General features: G+C 40.1%; 1 protein-coding gene across 2 annotated transcripts in view; it reads right to left on the reverse strand.

Annotated features, from left to right (window-relative positions):
- The window catches only part of ctnna1 (catenin (cadherin-associated protein), alpha 1), a 196,741-nt gene that overhangs the window by 115,024 nt on the left and 61,012 nt on the right, over positions 1–20,705 (reverse strand). For both annotated transcript variants that reach the window (XM_041192980.1, XM_041192979.1), the window contains exon 7: positions 19,521–19,724. In XM_041192980.1, the coding sequence (XP_041048914.1) occupies positions 19,521–19,724 (204 nt within the window). The remainder of the gene's footprint in view (positions 1–19,520; positions 19,725–20,705) is intronic.

Consider the following 20,705-nt stretch of genomic DNA (forward strand, 5'->3'; position numbering starts at 1 on the left):
CAACAGCATTAGCAGAATTCCTGATGTACAACAGCAAATAGGCAGTTAGCTCAATTAATTTTATTAGCTTGCTGCTACAATGGAAGTGTTTAAATATTTGGTAGCGTTTAAAGTGGACCTTGATCTGTCAAGTGATCTGTCTGCAGGTAGTTGTATAGTTTACAGATACGATACTATTTTGTACAAACTTGAAAGCTTTCATTTGCCAACCATCCATCCTCAAGAAAGCAATCTGTACTGTATTTGGAAGTAGCAACTGAAGTCTACCATATCCAATATAGCAGTGAATGATTGAAGTACATTAGTCTTACTGCCCTGTCTCTTGGACAGCGCAAAATGACAAATGGAATTTTACCATTGTCAATTTAAGTGTGGGGAAAGTGACTTGAATTTCAATTAGGACAGCCTAACACGTTATTTCTACAATATGGAATAATAAACTGATCTGGCATGCAATTAAAACAGTGTGAAAACTGATGCAATTCTGATAAGATCAACTCATTTTTATACTTTCAACAAAATCCAAATAAATTCACAATTTAATCATTTGGAACGGACTGTCCAGCACACAAAAAGCAGGACAAATCCAACACGGCCAATTACCGCCCTATCAGTCTACTCTCCATCATCAGTAAAGTAATGGAAGGGGTCATCAACAGTACTATCAAGCAGCAATTGCTTAGCAGCAACCTGCTCACTGACGCCCAGTTTGGGTTCTGCCAGCACCACTCAGCTCCTGCCCTCATTACAGCCTCAGTTCAAACATGGACAAAAAACAGAAGAGCTGAACTCCAGAGGTGAGGTGAGAGCAACTGCCCTTGACATCAAGGCCACATTTGACCAAGTATGGCATCAAAGAGCCCGAACAAAACTGGAGTCAATGGGGATCAAGGAAAAACTCTCCACTGGCTGGAGTCATACTTAACACAAAGGAAGATGGTTGTAGTTGTTGGGGGTCAGTCGTCTTAGCTCCAGGAACTCCTCAGGGTAGTGTCCTCGGCCCAACCATCTTCAACAGCTTCATCAATGACCGTCCTTCCATCATAAGGTCAGAAGTGGAGGTTTCGCTGATGGTTGCACAATGTTCAGTACCATTTGTGACTCCTCAGATACTGAAGCAGCCATGTCCAAATGCAGCAAGACCTAGACAGTATCCGGGCTTGGGCTGACATGTGGCAAATAACATTCGTGCCACACAGGTGTCAGGCAATGGCCATCTCCAACAGGAGAACATTTTGTTTAAAAAGGGATCAAAGGAAATGCCAGACAATTATAGGCCAGTTAGTCTTACATCGGTGGTGAGTTAGTAGAATCAATCCTGAGAGATAGGATTAACTGTCATGTGGAAAGGCATGGACTGGTCAGGGATGGTCAGCATGGATTTGTTAAAGGAAGGTCTTGCCTCACAAATTTGACTGAATTCTTTGAGGAAGAGACAAGAAGGGTTGATGAAGATAGTGCAGTGGATAAAAACAAAAATAGAATTACCTGGAAAAACTCAGCAGGTCTGGCAACATCGGCGGAGAAGAAAAGAGTTGACGTTTCGAGTCCTCATGACCCTTCCACAGAACTGAGCGAATTATAAGGAAAGGGGTGAAATATAAGCTGGTTTAAGGTGTGTGTGTGTGTGTGTGTGTGTGTGTGTGTGTGTGTGTGTGTGTGTGTGTGTGTGTGTGTGTGTGTGTGTTGTGGGGTGGGGGGGGTGGTGGTTGTAGGGACAAGCAAGCAGTGATAGGAGCAGATCATCAAAAGATGTCACAGACAAAAACACACAGGTGTTGAAGGTAGTGATATTATCTAAATGAATGTGCTAATTAAGAATGGATGGTAGGGCACTCAAGGTACAGCTCTAGTGGGAGTGGGGTGGAAAGACTAGCGGGGCATAAAAAATTTAAAAATAATGGAAATAGGTGGGAAAAGAAAAATCTATACAATTTATTGGAAAAAACAAAAGGAAGGGGGAAGAAATAGAAAGGGGGTGGGAATGGAGGAGGAAGTTCAAGATCTAAAGTTGTTGAATTCAATGTTCAGTCAGGAAGGCTGTAAAGTGCCTAGACGGAAGATGAGGTGCTGTTCTTCCAGTTTGCGTTGGGCTTCACTGAAACAATGCAGCAGGCCAAGGACAGACATGTGGGCAAGAGAGCAGGGTGGAGTGTTAAAATGGCAAGCGACAGGGAGGTTTGGGTCATTCTTGCGGACAGACCGCAGGTGTTCTGCAAATCGGTCACCCAGTTTACGTTTGGTCTCTCCTATTAAAAACCACTGAGAGTTAAAATTCCATTCCCCTCTTTAGCCACAGTCTTGGATTGAACCAGACTTTTAAAAACTGTAACTTAAGATTTTAGCCCAAACTCTATCTCATTGACACAACCGCCCCATCACAATGGGTTGCCTACTTCTACCTATACAATATCATCCATCATCAGTTACCAAAACCCTCATCCATGCCTTTACTACCTCCAGGCTTGACTATTCCAATGCTCTCCTGGCTGGTGACCCATCCTACACCTTCCATATCAAAAACTCATTTTTATAGTGCCTTTAACACAAAGTATCCAAAGCCATTTCCCAGGAATGTTAGAAAACATATGACACTAAGCAACACAAGATATTAGGTCAGGCGTCCAAAAGCTAAACCACCAATGTCATACCGTGGCTGCAAAGGTGCACTGCAGCAAGTCACCAAGTACCTTCAACACATGGAATGATCACCTTAAGGGCAACTAGGGATGGGCAATAACCTTGTCAGCTTCAATAGCCTTGACAGTGATGCTTATATCCAGACAATGATTAATAAACAGCCCGTCCAAAACTCTGCTGCCCATATTCCAATCCACTCAAGTCTCAATCATCCATGTACTCATCAAACTATACTGGCTCCCAATGCCAGAGTCTCATCCTGGTCTTCAAATCCCTTTGTGGCCTCATTCCTTCCTGTCTTTGTAACCTCCGCGAGCCCTATATTCCTTAGATGACATTGCATCCATCTGGTTCTGGCCTCATATTCAATCCAAAAATCATCTTTGTCCAACATTGACAGCCATGCCTTTGACCATTTAGATCTCAAGCTCTGGAATTCCCTCACTAAACATCTGCCTCCCTCTCCTTCTTTAAGGCCTCCTTTGAACCCATTTCTGACCAAGCTTTTAATCATCTATCACAATATGTCCTTTGATTCTGTGAAATACCTTGAATATTGTTCTTCATTAAAGACACCAAATAAATGCAAGCTGTTCTTGTTGAAATATGTACTGTATTTCAATAAATGCAGTGCTAAGAGTAAATTTAAGGGTGCACGGGTGCATAAATTTGAGTAAGTAGTTTCCAGCTGATCAATATCAAACAGAACAAAGAATAGGATTCAAAATATTCTCAACAACTAGTACTCAAATACACAATTAATGCTTACTGTTTCAAGTATTTCTATAAAGGCATTCAAGAGCATGATGACAAATTACTGGTACAACCCAAACAGCAATTACTGAAGGTGTGGACATAAAAATTTGCTTTAGAATACCAATCTCATATCTGAAATAGGGAAGATAGTGCCCTCGCTGAAGTGCAATGAACAAGTTCCATGTTAGAAATGATGAGGATTCAGATAGTGCAAGAATAAGTAAATTTTCAGCAAAGTTGGCACCAAGGTATTCCAACATTGACCAAAAATATTAGATCTTCTAAATGGCAGCTTACATTTATAATTCTAGGTGAATTATGCTGCGGAATCCCCCAAGCTCCACTGACAAAGCTGAAAAGTTAGTATTTACTTTTTCTTTATATCCATGCTCAATTTCATATTTACGGCCAAACAAGGCATATGGAAAACCGACTATTAATGTAAAATAATGCTGCTCCATAGTTAGAAAACAATAAACTACTGTATATCACCAAACATTCCAATGGTGCAGCTTTTAATATTGTCAATGGCCAATAAAGTGCAAGAAATGACAAATCTTGCACAGGTTCTTCTTAGTGCTTAAATCCTAATATCTCATACAGGTGTTATAGTTGTTAAGTGATGGACAAATTTTTAGGCATTATTTTGATACTACAGAGATTTTACAGAACCAAAAATTGAAGTCACACAGATAGGAGTTATAATCAAATATGTGCCCAATTCTAGGCACTGCACTTCAGAAAATATGTGGTATTGGAACACAGCCTTGAAGAAGTCAATAGAATAGAGGTTCAGTGCTGCTGTTGACTTCAACCAATACTGGTAAGATAGTGCCTTTGATAGAGGCACACTTTAGATCATGGGTAAGCAAATGGCACAAGTCTTCAATTGTTTCATGTTATGGCCACAGCAGATGTTAATTGCTGAGCAAACCAAATCCCAGAGGAAAACTTGGCTTACAGGCCACACCCTTATTTTTGTATTCTGGAAACGAGAAGAAAACACACTGATCTCAGCAGCAAGTCCAGTAACACTTCTGGGATTTTAAAAATTAAAAGTAAAACTTATTAACAAGGAAGAAAAGAAAACTTAAGCACACAGGATTACAGTTACACAAATAAAATTAGTTTTACACGCATTCCCCAAAAGACTCCTGCTTGGTCAGACCCACAAGTAAACACCTTCCAGGTAACACTCTCTTATTGATGATTAACTACAAAAATCCAGTAATATTACCCAAGGCAAACTGCTGCAGCTTTAATACTGTATGTCACACGACAACTTAAATTTTCTTCCACTCTGCTACAGAAATCCAAAGCTTCAGAACTGCTTCATGTAGCCCAAGACTTTTCTGGTTTGACTGGATGGCTGATTCAAACTGCATCCTCTCCCAGCCAAGAGCTCCAACAACCAGCCCAACAGCTACCAGCCACCTTCGGCTTGCCACAATAACTCTTTAAAAAAACCTTTTACCCCCTATCATCTCAGGTTCCACTGTTCTCACACCTCTTGAAACTCAAATCCTTCCAACCATACATGAAAGATTTCTCTTTTGTCTCTGCTTTCAGGTTAATAAGTTTAATGTACTTTCTTCTGTTTACCTACAGAACTCCTGCAAGAGGAAACGTTTCTTGTCACTTCTTACAAGTCAAAAATAATCACACATCAAGAAGAATTATAAATAATCTGAGCAAACATTCATCAGTGTCCACTTATCACAAATCCATTTGTTAATATGAACAACACATTTAAATTATTCAATAAGAGACACACAAATATATTTTAGATTAACCTGGGAATATTACTTTGAGTTATTGAAATGAACTCTCAACTTGTCTAAAAATGGAAATGTGAGATCCAACCTATTCACTTGTTCCTCAAACCTATCGCCTTTATCCTTTTATGTTTAACCCTCCCCAGAGGATAGCTTGCAAGAAATTACCAAACTGTAACAGGGGAACAACAATTTATACTCCATGAGTGTGCTGACTGGTTGGCAAGTCGACACTGATTGGTGGAGTCAAGGTAAAATCTACCGCAGAGTGGCTTTTAAACCCATTTTTGCACATTAGCTACTAAGTAATACGGAATCCTTCACAGTTAACAGACAACTCCAACATTAGGATTTCATGATTTTTATACATAACCAATCCATCTTCTTTAGCATTACACAGCAACTATAGTCTTAAGATGAGGTAGGCACAAAGGGCAGGGGATAACTGGACCACATAGGTGTTGAGACAATCATTTGAATGTGATTTGGACTAGTATTTACTGACAAAGTAGCTTAATGTTCCCTGATGGCCTACAGCTGTTGTGTCCAACTGGCAATTCTGAGGGTCACGTGATGCTCCAGGTTTGATTGTTCAAGCAGATATTTTCCAGTCAGGAACACGAGATAGTGTTCAGGAGCAGGAATCCTGTCTGATGTTACTCTTACATAGTCTAGGAATGCTGAGGCCAGATGTCAAATGCCATTTGCTTAATCCATGAACTCAGGCTGGTATTCAAACTGTGTCCTTTTACTTCATATGACATGGCTTTTAGCACTATATTTTCCACTATTACCTATCTAATTGTAGCCAGAATCTCTTAAACAATAGTTTCTCTTCTCATCCTCTGAGTCACCCATTTATCTTGTCAACATAATTTGCAGATACTGGGTCAGCGTTACACATGGTCTTTGAAAACATTGAGCACTGTCTCTCCACCACCACCTCTTCTGACCCCTTCACTGGCTTTTAACATCCAGTCTTGCATGATCCGTAATCTCCCCCACTTAAGCACAGGGAAGGCTGAGCCATTCTCTTCATCTTTAGGATAAATGCTGAATTCAATCACCTTTTCAAGTTGCTGTCTCCTGGGCTGAAGACTGAAGCCACAGGGTCCAATCATCCCTGAACTCTGACTGGTATTGTCGTCTTCACAAAGGGAGCTCATTTGCATTTCCACATCATTGCCCATCTCTGCCCTTCCCTTAATCCATTTGCTGTTGAAGCTCTCATCCCTACTGCTGTCACCTCCAGGCGTAACTGGACAAACACTCTACATTACAACCTCCTGAAACTTCAGCACACAAAAGACACATCTGCACGTATCCTACTGCATGGATATTCCTGCTCATCCATCACCTTGTCCTTGTAGGTCACTAGATTTGAAAACTAAAAAGCACACATACTCCAGAACCCTACATCACATTGATACCGTTGAACATTTCTATAGATATGTATTTAAAGATTAGTGAAGGTAAAAATGGGTCTAGTTATGCAGGCAGACAGAATAAATTATAATGGGAATAAGAAAATGATAGAAACATTAAACAAATACTTTGCATCAGTCTTCGTGGTAGAAGGCATGAAAAACATTCCAGAAATAGTAGGAAGCCAAGGATTTAATAAAAATGAGGAACTTAATGAAATTAGTATAAGTAATGAAATACCAATGGGGAAATAAATGGGACTAAAAGTCAACAAATCTTCAGGACCTGACAGCCTACGTCCCAGGGTTTTAAAAGAGGTGGTTAGACAGAAAGTGAACATATTGGTTTTAATCTTTCAGAACTCCCTAGTTTTTCAAACAGTTCCTACAGATTGGAAGGTAGCAAACGTAACCCTGCTATTCAAGAAATAAGGGAGATGGGAAAACATGGACCAATAAGCTAGTTAGCCTGACATCAATAGTAGGAAAAATGCTAGAAGCTATTATTAGGAACAGGGCATTTAGCTAATCATAATACAACTGGACAGAGTCAGTATAGATTTATGAAAGGGAAACAAGTTTGATAACTCTCAAGAGCCTTGTGAGGTTGCAACTAGCCTGGTAGATAAGGGAGAACCAGTGCATGTGATGTATTTGGATTTTCAAAAAACATTCGATAAGGCATCAAACAAGAAATTACACAAATTTAGAGCTCATGGATTGGGGTAATAGAGTAACATGGATTGAGGATTGATTAATAGGCAGAGAACAGAGTAGGAATAAAATAGGTCATTTATGGGTCAGCAGACCATAACTGATTGAAATGTTGCAAGGAACAGTGCTTGGGCCTCAGCTGTTTACAATCTAATCAATGACTTATATGAAGGGACCAGTGAAATGTATCAGAGTTTGCTGACAATACAAAGCTAGGTGGGAACATAAGCTATGAGGATGTAAACAGGCTGCAAAGATATACAGACAGATTAAGTCAGTGGGTAAGAACATGGCAGATATACTATAAATGTGGAAAAAATGTGAAATTATCCATTTTGGTTGGAAAAACTGAAAAGCAGAATGTTTGTCTTAAAATTGTGAGATTGGAAAATGTTGGCAGAGGGACCCAAGTATACATGAATCACAAAGTTAACATGCAGGTACAGCAAGCAATTATGAAAACAAATGGCATGTTAGCCTTTATTACAAACATGTTGGAATATTAAGAGTAAAGAATTCATATCAAAATCATACAAGGTCTTAGTATATCAGGTGTGGTCTCACCATGTAAACAGTTTTGGTCTCCTTACCCACAAAAGGAATACTTACTTAAGGGAAGATTGGAACAAATGTCACTAGACTTGATTCCTGGTATGAAGGGATTGCCATGTGATGGAATCTGTCCTTTTAAAGCTCAATTTTTTTTTTGAGATGGACCATAACTGAAAAGGGAAACCAAAAAAGGAAACAGAGAAAGAAAACTGACTCTCCCAGTTTCTAAGGAAAAGAAAACTGATATTGAGATTGAAAACCAAAACTTCTGGGGAGATTGAACCTGGCTGAAATCATAAAAGACACAGAGCCCTCAGAGATCAGTAGAAGTTGAGATGAGTCCAGTGGTGCAGTACAGGCAGGTTGAAGGCAATAGTGACTAGATCCAGAAGCTTAGAATGCACAAATGCACAGTTGCTGCAGCAGTTTGTTACATAAAGGTAACACTGGTAGATTTATGCTATCAAGGCCAAGTTGAGGTGGTTCTGCAGGCCATTTTTGGTGAAGGCTGTAACTGTGGAACTTGAGCTGGTTGTTTGCTGTTGGCTGGGGATCAGGCTACATACTGGAAGGGGAGCTGAAATTTTGTAAGGAAGACAGGAGTTTTGAAGGACTTTTGTGAGTGAGTTTATTGACCTATATGCTTAGTAGAGTGCTGAGCCAATTCTTAAGATCCTAGTTTTATCTGCCATTTAATGTATAATTTATAACTGACCACAATTTGTCTGTTAATTCATGTTTAACTAAGGTTGATTTTGGGTTTGAGAGTATAGGCAATTAACTAAGACAGTATTTAGTGTTTTCTTTGTTTGACTCTTATACTGTTAAAATTCTGTTTTAATCCATGGAATCTTGTGGCTTCATTATTCTAGTAAATAACTAGGATTTCAGATTTCTTCCATTGTATTTTTAAGTTACTCGTCGCTACTGAGACTGTAAACGCCCATGATGAGGGTAAATGGACTAGGCCTGTATTCTCTAGTGTTTAGGAGAATGAGGAGTGATATGATTGAAATATATTAAAATTCTTAAGGGGCTTGACAGATCAGGTGCTGGGAGAATGTTTCCCCTGGCTGGTGAGTCTAGAACTAGGAGCTGCAGTGACATTGGTGTTGGCCATTTATGACTAGAGATGAGGACAAACGTCTTCATTCAGTGGGTTACAAATCTTAAGAATTCTCTAACCCAGAAAGTTGTGGATACTCAGGTCATTGAGTATATTCAAGACAGGATCAATAGATTTCTAGACGCTTAGGGAACCAAGGAATATGGAGGTAGTGCTGGAAGATGGAGTTTAGGGAGAAGATCAGCCATGGTCATGGTCTATTCCTGCTCCTATTTCTTATGTTCTTTTGTAACCCTTTCACTGCTAAGGTATGGAAAAACCTCAAGCCTTGGCAGGAAAACCATGGATAGCCAGAGTTTGTACCATGCACCTACGTCACACCTGGAAGTTTGCAAAGATACTCATGTAAGAAGTTCAAAAATTGTGATTAAGCCTTTATGAACAGATTATAATTTTAAAAAAATTCAGAGATTACCTTTTGTATTAACATGTAAATAGACTATTAAAATTAGTTTTAGCCTTTCTTCGTTATGCAAGAATATACCATAATTAAGCATCACTTGTCAAACTAGACCATGCTAGGCCACATAAGCAGTGTAAAATGTGAAGGTTTCTGAACCATAGGATCATTTATGGAAATTGACTTTTTGCCTTAAAATAAGTCATCTCAGTTCAAGTTCACATTGGGTATACGCAGAATCACATTTTATATCAATCAAGTCTGTTGGATCGCCTGGGCACTTAATATTTATTTTTATTACCTCAAATGTAAGGAAAGCACAACAATGGCTGCAAAGGATTAGATCAGAGGAAGCAAGTGTACAAACCTATCTGCATTAACCTTACAACTGTAGAGGAACGCACCACTAGATACTACATCAAGGTGAGCAATGGGGAAAACACCCTAAAATAGCTGAAAAACAGCATCCAGGTAGTTAAAGTACAAGCCCTAGAAATTCCCAATTTCTACACTTTTCAATATGTTGTTTGAGCCAGAAATGTCAAGGCAAGACTTAAAGCTAAAGAACAAAGGTTTATATTTATATTTTAAGCAAAAAGTTTGTGAAAGTGGTCATCAGTGTGAATTCAGGATTTCAAATTCACCTCTCAACTATTTGAAGTCAAAAACAATTTAACTAGGATTTATGCCGGTCATTGCTGTTATTAAGCGTTACCCGAAAGCAACACATCACATAAGCGTGTATTGTTTAAAGTTCCTGAAATTAAATACTATGATGTAGCGTGCATTTTATGTTTACATGGAAATAGATAGTCCCGGTAATCAAAATAGTATAAGGTATTGTCCAACACAGTCAACACAAATTGCTATCCTCTACAGAACATCATGGGTACAAAACCGATCGAGTGTCTGCTGTCCTTTGGAATGTCCAGTCATAGACTGATCAAACAAAGCACAGTGCTGTTTTCTGGTTCACATTTTACTCCCAAGTAACATCTGGAGATGCAAACCGATAATAAATCAGTCATGCAAACTGCGCTCTCTTTACAGTGACAATACCATCAAATTATATCATCTTAAAAAAGGGTTGTTTTTCTTACAGTTCAGACAAAAGACCACATTACCACCATGCAATGAAGTCATCATTGAATACATTCATATGATCAGGAACTCTTCACTGGCTGGAATCTTACCTGGCACGAAGAAACATACTGGTGGTTTCCAGAAGCCACTAGCTCAGACACAGGACATCTCTGCAGGAGATCTTGAGGGTAGTGTCCCTAGGCCCATTTTCACCTACTTCAACAATGACACCCCCCCCTCCCACCAAAGTATTCACAGTTCTGACTGCACAGTATTCATTACCATCTGCAACTCCTCAGATAATGAAGTAGTCCATGCCCATATGCAGCAACTAGTCAACATTCAGGATTGGGTTGATAAGTGGTATATAACATACACATCACACAAACACCAGGGAATGCCTCTACAGTAAAGAATTCCACAGATTGACTACCTTCAAAAGAAATTCCTCCCCATCTTTGTTTTAAATGGGCACCCCCTTACTCTCGAGATTATGCCCTCTGGTCCTAGACTCTCCCGCAAGGGGAAACAGCCTCTCAGCATCTACCCTGTCAAGGCCCCGAAGAATCTTATATATGTTTCAATAAGGTCACCTCTCGTTCTTCTAAACTCCAACGAGTACAGGCCTAACCTACTCAACCTCTCCTCCATAAGAAAATCCCTCCATACCAGGGATCGACCTAGTCAACCTTCTCTGGACTGCCTCCAATGCCAGTATATCTTTCCTTAGATAACGGGACCAAAATTGTTCACAGTATTCTAGGTGTGGTCTAATTAGTGCCTTGTATAGCTTTAGCAAGACTTCCCTAATTTTATACTCCATTTCTTTTGAAATAAAGGCCAACATTCAATTTGCCTTCCCTATTACCTGAACTTGGATGTTAGCTTTTTGGGATTTATGCACAAGGACTCCCAGATCCCTCTGTGCTGCAGCCTTTCTCCATTTAAAATATATTCAGCTCAGTGAGAAAGTGAGAGAGAAGTGAGAGAAACACAAATGTAAGTAGCAGAGTTTATATGCAGGAAAAGATGTAAAGAACATAGGAATATGATAAACAGAAGAGGAAGAAAGGGAAACAGCGTTGGAAATTGAAATCAAAGTACTTATGCTCTGAGGCATAAGGGAAGAAAGGAAAGATATCTGGTGAGAAATTCAGGATGATTTTAAAGTTGAGATGGTGGCATAGTGATAATGTCACCAGACTAGTAATCCAGAGGCTCAAACTAATGCTCTAAGGACATGGGGTGAAATCCCACCATGGCAACTGGTGGTATTTAAATTCAGTTCATAAATCTGGAATTATAAAGCTAGTCTCATGAAACTATCAACGATTGCTGTAAAAAAAACCCATCTGGTTCACTGATGTCCTTGCGGGAATGAAATCTGCCATCCTTATCTGGTCTGGTCTGCATGCAACTCCAGAACCACAATGTGCTCTGTCCTCTGGCCTAGAGGCTGAGCAAGCCACCCAGTTCAAGGGCAATTAGGGATGGGCAACAAATGCTGAATTTGGCAGCAACACCCACATTCCATGAAAGAAAGAAAGAAAAAAGATCAAGAGGTACGAAACAGGGGAGGTTTCCTCAATTGTTTCGTGGGATGTGGGCATGGCTGGTTAGGCCAGCATTTATTGCCCATCCCTAATTGCCCTTGGGAAGGTGGTGGTGAGCTGCCTTCTTGAACTGCTGCAGTCCTTATGGTGTAGGTACACGCACAGCGCTGTTAGGAAGGGAGTTCCAGGAAGTTAACCAAGCAACAGTGAAGCAACAGCAATATAGTCCCAAGTCAGGATGGTGAGTGGCTTGGAGGGGGATGTGCTAATGGTGCTTTTCCCACGCACCTGCTGCCCTTGTCCTACTCGATGGTAGAGGTCACGGGTTTGGAAGGTACTGTCAAAGGAGACTTGGCGAGTTGCTGCAGTGCATCTTGTAGATGGCACACACTGCTGCCATTGTGCCTCAGTGGTAGAGGGAGTGGATGTTGAAGATAGTGGATGGGGTACCAATCAAGTGGGCTGCTTTGTCTTGGATGGTACAAAAACAGAAAATGCTGGAAAAACTCAAAGGTCTAGCAGATCTGTGGCAAGAAACAGTTAACATTTCGAGTTCATATGAAGAAGGGTCATAAAGACTCAAAACTTTAACTGTCCCTCTCTTTACCTGATGCTGCCAGACCTTGAGTTTTTCCAACATTTTCGGTTTTTGTTTCAAATTTCCAGCAACCAGAATATTTTGATTTTGTCCTAGATGGCGGTAAGCTTCAAGTGTGGTTGAAGCTACACTCATCCAGGCAAGTGAAAAGTATTCCATCACACTCCTTACTCATGCCTTATTAGTGGTGGACAGGCTTTCGGGAGTCAGAAGGGGAGTTATTCTCCACAGAGTTCCCAGCCTCTGACCTGCTCTTGTAGCCACAGTGTTTGTATGGCTGGTCCACTTCAGTTTCTGGTCAATGATAACCCCAAAATATTGATAGTGGGATTTTAGCGATGGTAATGCCATTGAATGTCAAGGGGAGATGGTTGGCTTCTCTCTTGGTCATTACCTGGCACTTGTGTGGCGTGAATGTTACTTGTGTGGTGCAAACATTAGGTTTTATCTAAAAGAACTTGAGAGAGAACAGTGGCTGGGGAGATCTAAAGTTTGACTTTGTGTTGAGGATCATATAGCCACTGCGGCAGATTAAGCAGGGGAGGTGATGAAAAGTTGCAAAACATGGGCAAGTCCTGCTAAGGAAAAGGTACTTCCACCAGTGAACCAAGTTTTAGTCAAAGCCATAACGTATAATTTGCAGGGAGATGTGAACAGGGACAGTAGCCTTGGAAGATAGCTGCAACAGGATTATTCAAAGGCAACTTAAGCATTGGACGGTGGCAAGAGGGCAGGAGGAGTGAAAGTGTTGATGGATCAGGTTAACAGCAAAGAAAGAGGTATAAGGCAACAGCCATTATGGCCGGGCAATAGGAGAAAAAGAGAAAGAATAGAGAAACAACAATGGGATTGACCGAAGTAATGGTCTTAGATCTGAGGCTGTAAACATCTTAAAATCTACTTGCCTGGATAAGTACAGCTCCAACAACACAAGAGGTTTGACACTATCCACAACAAAGCAGCCTGCTTGATCGGCACCCCTTCCACAAACATTCATTCCCTCCATCACCGACAAACAGTGGCAGCAGTGTGTACCATCTACAAGATGCACTCAGGAACTCACCACGGTTCCTTAGACAGCACCTTCCAAACCCACAACCGCTACTATCTAGAAGGACAAGGGCAGCAGATATATGGGAACACCAACACCTGGAAGTTCCCCTCCAAGCTACTCACCGCCCTTGACTTGGAAATATATCACTGTTCCTTCACTGTTGCTGAGTCAAAATCCTGGAACTCCCTCCCTAACAGCACTGTGGGTGTACCTACACCACAAGGATTGCAGCAGTTCAAGGCAGCAGCTCACCACCACCTTCAAGAGCAATTAGGGATGGGCAAATAAATGCTAGCCAGCAACACCCACATCCTGCAAATAAATTTTTAAAAAATTTACAATGAAAGATGGAAGCAGTCATTCTTGTGCTGTGTGTTCAGCTCCATAATCCCTATTGCCAGGATGTCAAAATAAAGATGAGATTTCCAAATATACAATAGAGTAAGCTAGATACACAATATCCTTAAAAGCAATAGTTCACATTCGAAATTTGAAAACAACTCGACAGGATCGGCAGATTTCCTATCTAATTAATTATTGGCAAGTTGTATTGTAAAGTGAACAGAAGATAACATGACCACATAAAATAAACAGCATTCTTTAAAAAACCATTCAGTATAATGTAAGACCATATGGCCCGTCAAGACCATGCCAGCTCTCTGCAAGAACAACTCAGCTAGTCCTTCTCCCCCGTCTTTTTATTACAGCATTTCAAGTTTCTCTTCAGGTACATAGACAATTGTCTTTTGAAGGCCACAATTGAAACTGCCTCCTCCACCACTCTTAAGACAGTGCATTCCAGATTATAACCACTCTCGCTATGTAAAACAATGTTTTTTCTCATGTTGTTGTTGGTTCTTTTACATCAGTGTCTTCTGGTTCTCAACTTTTCAATGGGAACAGCTTCTCGATCTATTCTGTCTAGACTCTTATGATTTTGAACACAACTATCAAATTTCCTCAACTTTCTCTTTTCTAAGGAGATCAATCCCAGCTTCTCCAATATATCCTCATAACTGAAGTCCCTGATCCCTGGAAACCATTCCCTAAAGCCTTCACATCCTTTATGGAGAGACAGTGGTATAGTGGTAATGTCACTGGACCAGTGATCCTGAGGCCCAGGCTAATGCTCTGAAGACATGGGTTCAAATCCTACCACAGCAGCTGGTGGAATTTAAATTTAAATAATAAATCTGGAATTATAAAGATAGTCTCAGTAACAGTAACTATCATTAATTGTCAGCCATGTCCTTTAGAAGGAAATTTGCTGTCCTTACCTGACTCCAGACCCATAGTAATGTGGTTGGCTCACAACTGCCCTCTGATATGGCCTACCACGCCACAGTTCAAGGGCAATTAGGGATGGGCAACAAATGCTGCCCTTGCCAGCAACAATCACATCCCACAAAAAAAAGTAAAAAAAAATCCTTTCCAAAGTGAGGTACCCAGAACTGGATATAATACTCCAGTTAAGGTTGAGTGGTTTGTAAAGATTCATCATAAACTTAATTGCTTTTGTACTCCATACCTCTATTTATAAAGCCCAGGATCCCATTCTAACCTTTCTAACCACTTTCTCAACCTGTCCTGCTACCTTCAATGATTTGTGCATGTATAACCCCAGGTCTCTTAGTTTCTGTGCCTCCTTTAGAATTGTACCTTCTATTTTATATTTTCTCTCCTTGTTTTTCCTACCAAAATGCATTATTTAATTCTTCTCTGCATTAAATTTCATCTGCCAGAAGTCTACCCATTCCAGCAGCTTGTCTAGGTTCTCGAAGTTTATCACTATCCTCCGCACATTTCACAATATTTGCAAGTTTTATCTTACCTCCAAATTTGAGATCGTACCTCAAACACCCCAGGCCAGGTCACTAATATAGATTGAGAAAAGGAGTGGTGCTAGTAACAACCCATCAGGTACCTCACTATTTACGTTCCTTTAGTCTGAAAATTCACAACTACTGCATTCTGTTACTCGGTCAACTTCACATCCATACTTCCACTGGTCCTTTTACTCCATGGGCTTCAACTTTGCTGACAAGCCTGTTATGTAGCACTTTATCAAATCCCTTTTGCTAGTCCATGTTCACCACATCAACTGCATTACCCTCATCCATCTTGTTATCCTATCAAAAATCTCAATCACATTAAACACAATTTACCTTTAACAAATCCATGCTGGCTTTCCTTAATTCACATTTACTCAAGTCACTGTTCATTTTAGGTTGGTGGGGGGGGGGAGGGATAATGGCATAGTGGCGTTGTCGCTGGACTAGCAATCTAGAGATCCAGGGTAGTGCTCTGGGTACCAGGGTTTGAATCTTACCATGGCAGATAGTGGAATTTAAAGTCAATAAATAATCTGGAATTAAAAGTCTAATGATGACCATTAAACCATTGTTGATTGTTGTAAAAACCCATCTGGCTCACTAATGCCCTTTAGGGAAGGTAATCTGTCCTTATCTGGTCCAGCCTACAAGAGACTCCAGACCCACAGCAATATGGCTGACTCTTAATTTCCCTCAGAACAAGAGCAATTAGGGATGGACAATAAATGCTGGCCTAGCCAGTGATGCCTGCATCCCATGAATTAAATTAAATAAAGAAATTTTGGTACACATCACCTCTTTAATTACCAAACTTATCCCTTCAGCCTTTTTTTCAAAAATAAAGTGTAATATTTGGAATTCTCCAGTCCTCTGACACCACCCCTGTATCTGAGGAGGATTGGAAGATTATAGCCAGTAACTCTGCAATTTCCACTTTTACTTCCCTCAGTATCCTTGGATGCATTTCATCCAGTCCTAATCAACTTTAAGTACAGCCAAAACAAAAACAGAATTACCTGGAAAAACTCAGCAGGTCTGGCAGCATCGGCGGAGAAGAAAAGAGTTGATGTTTCGAGTCCTCATGACCCTTCGACAGAACTTGAGTTCAAGTCCAAGAAAGAGTTGAAATATAAGCTGGTTTAAGGTGTGTGTGTGTGTGGGGTGGGGTGGGGTGGGGGGGTGTGGAGAGGAGAGAGAGAGAGAGAGAGAGAGAGAAGTGGAGGGGGTTGGTGTGGTTGTAGGGACAAACAAGCAGTGATAGAAGCAGATCATCAAAAGATGTCAACAACAATAGAACAAAAGAACACATAGGTGTTAAAGTTGGTGATATTATCTAAACGAATGTGCTAATTAAGAATGGATGGTAGGGCACTCAAGGTATAGCTCTAGTGGGGGTGGGGAGAGCATACAAGATTTTAAAATATTTAAAAATAATGGAAATAGGTGGGAAAAGAAAAATCTATATAATTTATTGGAAAAAAAAAGGAAGGGGGAAACAGAAAGGGGGTGGGGATGGGGGAGGGAGCTCAAGACCTAAAGTTGTTGAATTCAATATTCAGTCCGGTAGGCTGTAAAGTGTCTAGTCGGAAGATGAGGTGTTGTTCCTCCAGTTTACGTTGGGCTTCACTGGAACAATGCAGCAAGCCAAGGACAGACATGTGGGCAAGAGAGCAGGATGGAGTGTTAAAATGGCAAGCGACAGGGAGGTTTGGGTCATTCTTGCGGACAGACCGCAGGTGTACAGTCAAGTACAGCCAGCCTTTCTAATACCCACGCTATCAATATTTAGCCTATCCAATGTCTTAACTACCTCCATACCTCCACTTTCACTGACTTGGGCAACATCTTCTTCCTCAATAAAAACACATCAAGTACTCCTTACCTACGCCCTCTACCTCCATGCGTTGATCCCCTATTTTGTCCCTAATATGACCACAACTCTCACTAACTACATTTTTACTATTTATGCGCCCATTGAATACTTTTGGATTTTTTTTATGTTAGTTGCCAATCTCATCTCATACTCTCACTTTACTTCTGATTTCCTTTTTCACTAACCCCTCCCCAACACCTCACTGAAATTTCTATATTCAACCTGGTTCTCACTTGTATTATCACCCTGACATCTGTCTTATGCATCATTTTCCTGCTTCATCTTAAAGTCTCTCGCTTTGGTAATCCATAGAGCTCTGGCTTGGTAGTCCTACCTTTTCCACTTGTGGGGATGTTTCTCGACTGAACCCAAACAATCTTCTCTTTTAAAAGGTAGCCTATTGTTCCAGTACAGTCTTACCAACCAATCTTTGATTCCAATTTACCTGGGACAGATCCACTCTCACCCTACTAAAATTGGTCTTCCGCCAATCAGGTATTTTTACTTTGGATTGCTCCCTTTTCCATAGTTAACATAAACCTTTTGATTCAATGAATCAATGTTGTCTAAATGTTTTTCTATTGACATGATTTACTTGACCCACCTCATTCTCCAGAACCAGATCCAGCAATGCTTCCCTTCCCTATTGACCCAGAAGTATAAATGATCATTCTCCTGAACACATCAAACTCTTCACCCTCTCTGCCTTTTACACTATTATTGTCCCAGTCTACTTCAGGATTAAAAACAAAATGCATATATCAGTTACTATTTTATACCATATTCATCATGAAAGCTCCACAGCACTTCAAGAGATGAAGTGACTGTTATGTTAGCTCTAGGGGCAGAATGTATCTACAAACTAACTGCACACTCTTGCTACTGTTACAAAATGAGGTTATGAAGTTATGATGTTTTGGAACGGTGTCTTTAATTTAAAGGTAAAATGGAGGAGCATCTGAAGTCTACTCGACAACAAACCCAGTGCATCTGAAAGACAGAGGGAGGCCAAGATTGTGTTATTAGGGCAATGGTGTAAGATGTTCATGGTTGCAGACAGTGTCAGCAGTATCCGAGTTCACAATAGGTAGATTCAGTCTCCCAAAGTCCCAGAAGGTTGTTGAAAGTATTGGGTTGTAAACAGTTGTGCTATGAACTGTCCATTTACTTCTAAGATAAAAAAGTGCTGTGGTTAAGAATAGCTAATCACTATTTCTACCTGGATGCAAGGCTCATTTGTTTCATGTTGCCATGGGGAAGAATGCAGAGCTGAGATTACAGGCTTCCCTACAAATCAATGAAGATCACTGACAAACAGCAGTTTCATGACCAGCAGAGATAAGAGGCTGCTTGACTTTGTGAACTACTACAGCAAGATATGGAACAGAAACAGTCTCGAGTCAAAGAGATACATCTTGCAGCCATCTAAGGATTCCGGGAGATTCGTCCTGGCATGGCCACAGGAGAAGAATCATCACGACAGGATTTACTGCTGGTTAGTGGTGTAGGAAACTCTGAAAACTAAGGGAAGCGCCTGGTGGTGGCCACTCAAAGTTACTACTTGTTGAAATGGGGAAACGTGAACCCATTGGAAGTCAGTAACAACTGTGAACCGTTTGCCATAAGGGCTAATTCCATTGAGAGCGTGATGTGTGATAAACGTAAAAAGTAGTGGGGGGGAGAAAGGTACTGTATTTGTAGTTTAAAGTATAGTTGCCCTCAAAGATAGTGTTTAGTTAACAGTGTTGTGAGTCATTTGTTAACAGTAAAAAATTTTAAAATATGAAATCTTAACATGTCACTCTTTCAACTATTAACTGTAAGTTCAAATTTTTTTAAAAATAGCTATCGGTCTCCATAGGTTTCACAACACTATCTCTACTTTTAACGTGCTCATCATTTAATTATACAAGCAAATCATTTTGCCCAAAAGAAGGGAAATACCTCTATTTCACAATTTGCTATGTTTGGGTTATTAGAACAAATAAAGCTCCATCAATTTTGAAAAAGATCCTACATTGTGAAATAATCTGATCGCCAGTCAAATCATTCAGCTTTTTATTTTAGAAAAAGTTACGGCCTGGTATAAACAATGGATCCAAAAACATTTAAATTTTAAAATGAACTTCATCTGACTCACATTGCCCATATATTCAGAAAGCAGGTCCTGCAAAGCCTGTCTCACTGCATTACACTCAGCCACGATTCGCTCACGTCGATCATCACGTGTACAAGACGAGTCTGCCATTAGTGCCGCCCCACTAATGATGCTCTCAAGTCGTTCTTCCAGAGATGGTCTGAAACGCTCCTCACTGAAGCTCAGGGGGTCCACAATTATTTGTTTCTATTGAAACAAAAAATATGTTTAATAAAGCACTCTACCCTTATACTTTAAGTACCAATTTATATATTCTGCAATCAAGTGATCATGAAATTATTTTTTCATGAACACACATATGGATACAAGTTGGACAAGAAAATGTGCTGCATTTACAGATTATTTAAAAAGCTCACATTTTCCAGCTTGCATCTGAAGTGACAGAAGAACAGTCATCCTTTCCACACTGCCTAAAGTTCATAAAACATTATCTCACAGTAGAAGAATTCATCCTTGGCTGGTGCTGCTTCAGGCCATTAATTCATTTCAAGATTTTCCCTAAAATCTATGTACATGTATATATTTGAAGTACTTTTGCAGCCTCGACATTGAGAAGGACATTCATCCATAGCAGTTAAACTTCGAAAATTCATACAATAAGAGGCATACATTTTATTTTAACGTGACATTTAATTAACTAACCCAAACTCAATTAGCAAGATTCTTACCTTGAGGCTTAAGCTTAAAATGATTTATCATAAATCAACACACATGCTTGAAAACAAATTTGATTTCAACAGAAAATCATCTTGGTAACAAAACATTTCTGCAAGTATGAGTGTATAAACTTATATTATAATCCAGCTCTGAACAGCTAAAAAAAAAATTTCCATTTCCACCAAAGGAACAGTTCTTCCCTGACGCCCCTTCATTTAACGCTTCCAGCTAAGATGAGAAAGACAGTTTGTTCACAAGCTTCACTGTCCATCAGATAGCAGATGGAATTTTCTTATTGTTCCCTTTCCTTAACTACTGCTCATCTCCCTGCATTTGAGGAAAACTAATACTGACTCAATTGTACCAAATTAGTTCAATTAAAAGCAAGGCCAGCAACTCAAATTTCAAAGGTCAGCACTTTCCCACTTCATCTACCTACCTACCTTTGTTTCTATAAAAAAAAATTAAAACACTTCAACAGCAATTGTTCCTTGTGTATTTGATATGCAA

This window comes from Carcharodon carcharias, chromosome 8, assembly GCF_017639515.1.
Source record: "Carcharodon carcharias isolate sCarCar2 chromosome 8, sCarCar2.pri, whole genome shotgun sequence".
Classification (NCBI taxonomy): Eukaryota; Metazoa; Chordata; class Chondrichthyes; order Lamniformes; family Lamnidae; genus Carcharodon; species Carcharodon carcharias.